Source organism: Solanum tuberosum, unplaced genomic scaffold (assembly GCF_000226075.1).
Source record: "Solanum tuberosum cultivar DM 1-3 516 R44 unplaced genomic scaffold, SolTub_3.0 scf00240, whole genome shotgun sequence".
Lineage (NCBI taxonomy): Eukaryota > Viridiplantae > Streptophyta > Magnoliopsida > Solanales > Solanaceae > Solanum > Solanum tuberosum.
Window position 1 is genome coordinate 298782 of NW_006239164.1, and position 9373 is coordinate 308154.

Here is a 9373-nt window from a genome sequence, read left to right on the forward strand (position 1 = left end):
TATAACTTTTTATTTTATGTATTTAAGCTTGATTAGACATGAAATTTAAGAAAGAAAAAAAATATTAAATTTGTACTTTTAAATTTTAAATATGTAGTATAATAAATAAAACACGTTTTGTAGTACAACAAAAAAATTAAATATTCTTAATAAAAAAAATTAGTTTCACCATGGCTCACAATATAGGATAAAATATTTATCAATAAAAATATCATCTACGCTCTTTAGCTTTGTAAAATAAAAATATCTTGGGAGGAATTGTATTACTAATACACACATAAATACACAATATAATATATAATTAATTATATATAAATTAAAAGTAATACTAAATAAGATATTAATAATATACTATAAAACTTAATATTCTTTTACTACGCTTTACCATCTAATATGAGATGTGTCAGTATTATCTAATATGAGACGGAAAAAATAACTTAAAATAAAACGGCAGGGAAGAGGGAGTCACTAAACATGGTAACATTTATTGCAATAATATTGATGTACACCATTATTATTTATTTATTAGCATTGGATAACACTGTCCTCTCAGAATATGAAAAGCAACTTGCCTATTATTATTATTATATATATATCGTCTCCGTTTTAAATTATTTATCTGATTTTTAATTTAACATAAAATTTAAGGAAATTAGACATTAAATTTAAGATAAATAAAATATACTAAAATATCTTTAAATCTAATAATTTTAAATATATCAGGTGATAAAATAGATTAAAAAATTGCTTAAAAGAAAAAAACATACTTCTTATAAAGAATTAAAAATGAAAATAAGACAGATAAATTATAAATCGGAGTGAATACTTCTATTAATAACTTTCCCTTCGACTAAATTCATTCATTTTTTTTCTAAGGAAAAACAAAAAAGAACACACATGAAAGTCCCTCCCAAGAAACCTCATTTTTTCAAACCAATTCTACCAGGATTCAAAAATGGACTTGTAAGTAGTAATTCTTTAAATATATCATCTCTTATGAATAATTTATTTTAATTTCAATTAAGATTTATTTGTTATGTTGTAGAAAATTCCTATAGGTTTCTTGAAGTATTTGAAGAGACACGATCAATATGAACATGCAATATTGAGAAGGAAGGGTAAAAAATGGTTAGTGAAAGTGAATGATCGACGATTAGAAAAGGGTAATTGGAAAGAGTTTGTAGAGGAACATGATTTGCAATTAGGAGATTTGTTGATTTTCAAATATGAAGGAGATATGGAATTTGAAGTTTCCATCTTTGATTCAAGTCATTGTGATAGAGAATACGTAGAGTATCTTTACGAGGACGAGGACGAGGAAGAGGAAGAGGAAGGGACTACTCATTTTGAATGCATTGTTAGACCATATTGCCTTTCGAAAGGTTTTATGGTAAGTCTCAAAATTACTCTTTTAAGAATTTTTAGGCTAAAGTAATACCATATAATATGAATTATTTTGTGTAAGTAGTATTACTTTGTTATGAGCGGAGCTAACTTGGGACTAGGGGTTTATCTGAACTTCTACGGATGAAAAATTATATTATTTATATATTATATATTGAAATTATTTTTTATCTATATAGAATAGATGTTGAACCCTTATAATTTGAAGAATATGGACTGTTTGTTTGCACTTATAATATACACCATTTCAGATACTGCCTCAACAATTTGGAATTGCAAATGGTCTCACCAACAAGAAGTGTGCGTTGATTGTAAGAGATGAAAGACAAAGGTCGTGGAATTTAAAGCTAAGTTCCAGCAGTATTCGTGCTCGAGTCTATATTGGAGGTGGATGGCGTAAATTTGCTGAGGAAAACTTTTTAAAGGAAGGAGACCGTTTAATGTTTGAGATTGTTACTAATGGAGAAACACCAATATGGAAATTTCGAGTTGTTACTCATGGAGAAACTCCAATGAAAAAGTCTCAAGGCAAGTTCAACTTATTTTTTCAACTTTTTATTTTCCATGTTTAGCCATTTTTGCCTGAATTTTATGCATATATATATGTATTACTGAACTTTTAAATATGTGGTATTTGAAGTTAAATTTGACAAATATTAATTTTAAACTAAATATTTGAAATTTCATATTATTAAAGTTCTAACTTTTATCTCAGATGAGGATGAGGACGAGGACGAGAATAAAGATGAGACTACTTATGACAAGTCTTTTGGTCAACCTCATTTTGAATGCATTATTAGACAATATTGTCTTTCGGAAGGTTTTATGGTAAGTCTAAAAATTATTACAATTTTAAGATTTTTTAGGCTAAAGCAATATATACCATAGGAATTATTTTGTGAAGTAGTTTACTCTGTCATGAGTTGAGTTAGTTTGGGGCTAGAGATTTATTCAAATTTCTGTCAGTGAAAAATTACATTATTTATATATGACTGAAATTACTTTCTATCTATATATAATAGATGTTGAACTCTATTAAGTTAGTTCAAATATATTTACTTTTTCGTATTTTAAAACTTTAGTAAAGTTTTTAACTCGACTAATGTCATTCCTCAAAATTTCAGTGTTTTCCATCTTGCAAGAAAGAAAAAAATGTTTTAGCTTAATTTAATTTTGTTTGTCTATTTTACCCATCAAAGATTTTTTTACGCTTTGTATCTGTCTTTATCTGAATTTTTCATGAGAGAATTCCATTTTCCTCATAAAAAAACTATGTACTAGTTTTTTTTTTTTGTCAATATCTTCACGTCATCTTTTTTTCTTATGAGTGTCTTATCCTTTATTAATTGGTGTTATAAATTTGGTGTAAATTTGAAGATTAATAGCCTATTTATTTGCATTTATATACACCATTTCAGTTTCTGCCTCAACAATTTGCAATTGCATATGGTCTCACCAACAAGAAGTGTGCGTTGATCTTAAGAGATGAAAGACAAAACTCGTGGAATATAAAGCTAAATTCCAATGGTAATCGAACCTATATTGGAGATGGATGGCGTAAATTTGCTGTGGAAAAGTATTTAAAGGAAGGAGACCGTATAATGTTTGAGATCGTTACTAATGGAGAAACACCAGTATGGAAATTTCGAATTGTTACTGATGGAGAAACTCCAATGAGGAAGTTTCAAGGCAAGTTTCTCATCTTAATTATAAGTCTGTTTTATTATCGATATTTTTTTTTAAGTCAAGGGGATTCAATTTAATTGGTTCACCCTTATTCACTAACGGCGAAACCAAATGATGTTTATTTTATAACAAAAACTAATATTTTAATTATTTTCATCATTTTTTTAATTTCTTGACATTAATGTAACAGAAAAATCAAGGCCCAACATCAAGTTGTCAAATAAGACTTCTTCCCATGCAGAAGCTGCTACTATTCAATCTCATTTTGAGTGCACCATTGCACAATATTGTATTTCAAGAGGTTATTTGGTAAGTTTCAAGACTCATTGAACGAGAAAATAGCCATAAAAAAAAAAAAAAACCTCAACCTATTAGTTAATTCTCAACTACACACGTATTCTATACGGGATCCTATTACCCCCTTGAACTATTTAAATATGGAATAATCACCTCCCTAAAAAGTCATAACCAGTTTTATGTCAAAGTTGTGCAGCACACGCGATGAATCACTGTACATTCATTTTTTTTCCTGTAAATTATAAACTTAATCAAAATAATAGTTTAATAATCCCCTAAAATTATGTAAAGTTTCCATTATTCTTTAGAGAATAATAAGAGAAAAATGAGTAAAAAATCTCTATACCAAATTAAAGAAGAACAACTTCATAACTAGTCTACATAAACTTTCAATTTGAAATCGAACACAAAACAAAAATTTACAATAAGTATTCACAAATGTGGGAGTGAAAAACAAATTTGGTAAGAATGAAATTAGAAAGTGAAATTTCAAATTCACCATTGTTGGTTCATTGTGGTTTGACTTTTTTTTTTTTTTTTTGCTGATATTACGAGGGGTTTAAGAAAAAACTTAAACTCCATTTTTGAGCTTCATATATGAAAGTTTCTTATGAGTTAGGTGATTGTTGTTGCTAAAAATGGTTGATGTATGATTAACTAAGCATAAATCAGTAGCTACAAACTGAGTTGGAACTCCTAGAGACGAAATTTAGAAGATCACCATTGGAGGACATTGAGAAAAACTTGAAGAAATCATGAAATGGGTATAATAATTTTGTGGTATAAGAAAAGGGAAAGAATTAAAAAAAAATGAATTAATTATATAGTCTCCAATGAGAGACTGACACATGGACTATTTAATTCAATTTTAGTCATTATATGTCTTTGTTGAACCCTTGCGTGCCTACAAGAGGTGTATTCACCTTCTTGGACAGATCAGCATTTAAGGGTCACAAAATATCAAAAATAAAAAATTTACGAGGTATAGGACCCCCGTGAAGTATAAGTGTGTAGTTGAGAATTGACTAATAGGTTAGGGGGATATTTCTGTCATTTTCTCCTCATTGAACTTAAGAAAGTATTATCTTGGAGAATATTTTCTCGTAAGATAGGTGAGTTTCTTGCTTATTTTCTTGTGCTTGATAAATAAACAAAAAATATTTTATATAATCTAGATAAACACTATAAAGAATGTACAGGGAAAGGGACTATGTAGGTGGGAATAGGGGACTATGGGGGTAGAGATGGATTGGAGGTAGGGGGTGTTGAAGCACTGAGAATGAGACGATTAATGTGAAATGTCATTAACATGGAAAAATTGAAAAATATTTTCTAAAAAAAGTATTCCCGCCATATTAAAACACACCCTTGGGGTTGTTTATTTTTTAGTAAAGAAGCAACTTAATTATACATTTATTAATTATTGTATAAGTTACACAATGTTTAATAGTTGGTTAAGAAATAAGTTATTCATGTATAAAATTTATAGACGATGTTTAGCTTACAATTTATAAATCCGCATAACTAACACATATATACGTTACGAGGGATTTATTGAATTATTATCTTATGCAGAAGTAAAAAATGAAATAACTAATACCTATACATTACTAATACTCACATAACTAATATCTGCACAATTCTAACCAGCTACTAAACGACCCGAAAATTTACTTAATAAGCAATTATTGCAAGTACATCTCTATGGTACACATTAGTTAGAAACCCCTAAAAAAGGTAAACCTACAAATTATCAAATAATCTGAGCATATAGGACTCGAAAGTTATCTTATATTGTTTTTTTATTTGCTAATTAGAATTCTATTTAGTGCAAATACAAAGAACATGAAATGTTTAACATTTATGTGTGTAATGGTATACATCATTTCAGTATATCCCTAAACAATTTGCATATTCGAACGGTCTGAACAACAAGAAATGCGATTTGATTATAAGAGATGAAAGACAAAGATCGTGGAATTTAAAGTTTCGTTATTGGAGAACTGAAGTCAATATTAGAGATGGATGGTATAAATTCATGGTCGATAATTGCCTAAAGAAGGGAGATCGAATAATGTTTGAAGTTGTTACTAATGGAGAGACACCAATATGGAAATTTGAAGTTGTTACTAATGGAGGAACTTCAATGCACAAGTTTCAAGGCAAGTTTTCTTATCTTGGTCTAAAATGTTGTTTTTTGTATTTTAGTTTCATAATATAGCAGAATATATCGTATTTATGCCCATAAATAAGTGTATTCATGCGTATGTAGTATCTCTATAGTGAATATATTGTATTCACGCCCATAAATAAGTGCATTCATGTGTATGCAATATTTATAGTAAATAACTGTATTCATGTGTGTAGCAATAATAAAATACATTGTATCCACACATATATAAGTGTATTTGTGCATATACATCATATCTTTATCGGACTATATTCATGTGTATATCTTGTTATAAAATCCTAAACTATTGTTATATTTTGTAATATTTTAAAAACTACCGCTATTTCTAATAAATATAGAACTTTAGTTTGTTGTGTCACGTAATTTTTGTGTTTTTGAAACATGTCCACTTGTTATATTTTTCTTTTTATCCTAATTATTCCACTTTCTTATTATGTTTATTTCTCTTTTCTTTTATAATAAATAAACAGACATTAAGAAAAAGCCCTCAAATCCTCTGAATGCACAAGTATCTACTTCAACTTCTGGTGGTGATGATGATCATCCTTATTTTGTTTCAACCATCAAACCTTATTGCATCAGCAAGCCAATTTTGGTAAGTTATTTAAACTGATTTTATTTGGGTTAATTAAAATAATTATATACACTCAAAAGAAAAAAGAATTTACATTGTTAGTGTAATTTAACCTGTTATAGTAGGTTGTTTAATTTATTCGATTTTCTTATTATATTATTGTAGTAGGTAAAATAAAGTTATACACTTACCCCTAGTGTTTACACCTAACCTTGCAAAATTAACCTTAGTGATTAAAAATTTAATTGAGAATACATAATTACTAATTAATCAAGGTTAATTAACTGATAAATTAAATTTGTTATAAACATCAAGTGCGTGTGTACAAAACTTGAACTCTTTTTGTATAAGTCCTCTGTTTTTTTTTTATTTTTTATGATGATAACTGAAACTTATTTTGAGTTGAGAGTGGACTGTATTTTTACAAAATAGGAATAAAATCTCCGTATACATCACACTTTATAGACTCCACTCGTAGAATTGCGTTTAATATGTTATTTAACTTGTTCTACATGATGGAATTTGTTTTTTTCTTATGGTAGTATCTTCCATTGGGTTTTGCAAAGTCAAATGGATTGATGAATAGAAAGTGTGAGATGATTCTTAAAAATGAAGCACAAAGATGTTGGTCAGTTTGGCTTGGGAGGGAGTCACATCATTTTGGAATTATGAATGGATGGACAAAATTCAGAGAAGAAAATGGACTTCAAGTAGGAGATGCTTACAAATTTGAACTCATCAAGAATGGGAAAATACCTATAGCACAATTCCATTGTAAGTGTTCTTTCATCTATTTTTGTCGAGTTTAAATTTTATGTTCTGACTATTTTTATTTTTGAGGGGGGAGGTGATTTGGAGAAGGGGATATAGTGAGGAGATTCGAACTCCCACAATCCCACCACTAGGTTAAAGATGTCGGCAACTCCTCAACTGAATTACACCCCGCACTAAGTGAAAATATGATGACATGCAAAAGTATTACTATACATTTTTTTGGTCTAGTTTAAATTCTGCGCGCTAAAAAATTATATTTATAATTATACAAATAGATCACTTGTAAGGTAATTGTAAAATAAATCTCTATACAATTGTAGTTTCTTTTTGCTAACATTTCTCATAATTGTGTAATTATTCTTTTTATATAAAATAATGTTATAACATCCCTAGAAGATTTTGTAACTACTTTTTATATAAAATAATGTTATTTTTTGCAGGCAAATTTTCTGGAAAAGTTGCAAAGAGAGTGGAACATTGAAGCAACTCGACTTGTTAGTTGTATCAAAATTAATCTCACATTTTGGAATTTGATACTTATAAACTTCTTTTAATCAATTTGAGAAAATAGACAAATGCCTCCCTAACCTATTATTGAATTCTCAACTACACACTTATACTTTGCGGGGGTCCTATTACCCCCCTGAATTTTTCAAAAATAAAATATATACCACCCTAAAACTAGACAACCACATTCTCAACATGTAGTGATGCCCACTCGCTGCCAGTTGTTATTTTTATTATTTGTATTTATTTTTTCCTTTTTATCCTCTTTTCATTAATTACAAAAATATCTTTACTCTTTTATTCCTCCTTCTTCTTTTCTCTTTTGTTTTTCATTTACTTATTCCAAATTAGTCATCCATGAAAAAAATTGAAGCTATATTTATTATCATTTTTTCATCACTTTAAATCATCCTTCATGCACCTTGACGAGCTTGATTACTCATCTCTTTTCTTTTTTGAATTTTTTTATTATGTTGTTTCTTTGTCTTCATGACACCAAATTTGTAATATTTTATTTACGGGTTGTCGATGGTTAAATTCTTGGGTCTTCACCAAACAACAATAGAGATTGAAGATAAGATCTGATGGTTGATGTATTTTACTGACCTAAAATCGGTGAAAAGGTAGATTAATGGTGTTGATATTTTGAACTAATTTGAGATTGATAAAAATGAAAAAAGATGGATGACCCAGATCATGCACCCAAAACTCATGTTTAGTTTGCTTTATGAAATTCATCACCGAAAAAATTTAATTTATAGTCATAATTATTATTTTAATTCACTGAATTTCTTCAATAATTAAAAAAATTCAATAAAAGAATGTATTTTATGATGGAAGGTGTTTAATAATTCTATTTTTTTTAGGTTTTGTTTCTACTATCTTTCTTCTTCTGCCTTTTTTTTTGTCTTTACTTTGTGATATTTTTTTTTTTTGGAATAATGAGATTAAGGACGATTTGATTTTTCCGACAATATGAGTAATAATTCTAATAATTATTTGATGATTTGCCGTGTTAGTTGTAGAAAATAGTGAAATAAATTGTAAAAATATATATTAGAAGATGGATAAAAAGATGTGGTTAGTGTAGTGATGGTGGTTCAAGGTGGAGGAAATGGTGGTGGGGTGCATGTTGAGTAATGAGAAATAGAGGGGAAAAAAGAAAAAGAAAAAGAAACAAAAAACTTAAAGAGAAGAGTAAAAAATATATAATTAACAAAAAGTCAAATTAAAAATATTATTTATCAATTCTTCTGACTTTCACATGCCTCCAAGAGAGTGATGACACTCTCTGTGCCATGTTAGCATCTAAGGGTGTAATTATTCCGTTTTAAAATAGTCTAGGGGGGTGATAGGACTCCCGTGAAACATAAGTGTGTAGTTGGGAATTCGATAATAGGTTGAGGGGGCATTTGGCTATTTTCTCAATCAATTTCATGAACGTTCACAATGTATGAATGTGATAAGGAAATATATAAATGAGTAATTACGTATTTGAATATGAGAGTCGAAATTAATGATAGGTAGTTATAATTTGTTTATTCAGGTTTATTATTTTATATACGTTGATGTTGATGTGTATAATGATTATCAAATTAATGAATTTATTATATTAAGAGTAATAAAATAAAATAAATTAAATTACTTTATCAAGATATATATATTTTTGTCTTTAATTAATAATATTAATGAATTTTATTATTTCAAAAGAATAATAAAATGAAATTAATTAAACATGAATACACTGTGATTTCCGACTTATATTAAGTGATTTGATTAATTTAAATTTTCAAAATTAATTGCCCATGTATTCTGAAAATCCTCAATTACTCCTCTAATTAAGAAAATCAGTTACAACCAATTAATTTAAACAAATAAAATATGTACCTCGATTTTAAAATTCAGCATATATATATATATATATATATATATATATATAT

At 27.9% G+C, this 9373-nt stretch overlaps 1 protein-coding gene across 1 annotated transcript in view; it reads left to right on the plus strand.

The window, feature by feature from the left end:
• Positions 1–1237: 1237 nt before the first annotated feature.
• LOC107062530 (putative B3 domain-containing protein REM15) overlaps positions 1238–9373 on the plus strand; it is a 12882-nt gene continuing 4746 nt past the window's right edge. Inside the window, exons 1-8 of the mRNA XM_015313237.1 lie at positions 1238–1390; positions 1656–1932; positions 2120–2232; positions 2823–3093; positions 3281–3399; positions 5279–5549; positions 6049–6173; positions 7367–7420. Coding sequence (XP_015168723.1) covers positions 1238–1390; positions 1656–1932; positions 2120–2232; positions 2823–3093; positions 3281–3399; positions 5279–5549; positions 6049–6173; positions 7367–7420 — 1383 coding nt within the window. The remainder of the gene's footprint in view (positions 1391–1655; positions 1933–2119; positions 2233–2822; positions 3094–3280; positions 3400–5278; positions 5550–6048; positions 6174–7366; positions 7421–9373) is intronic.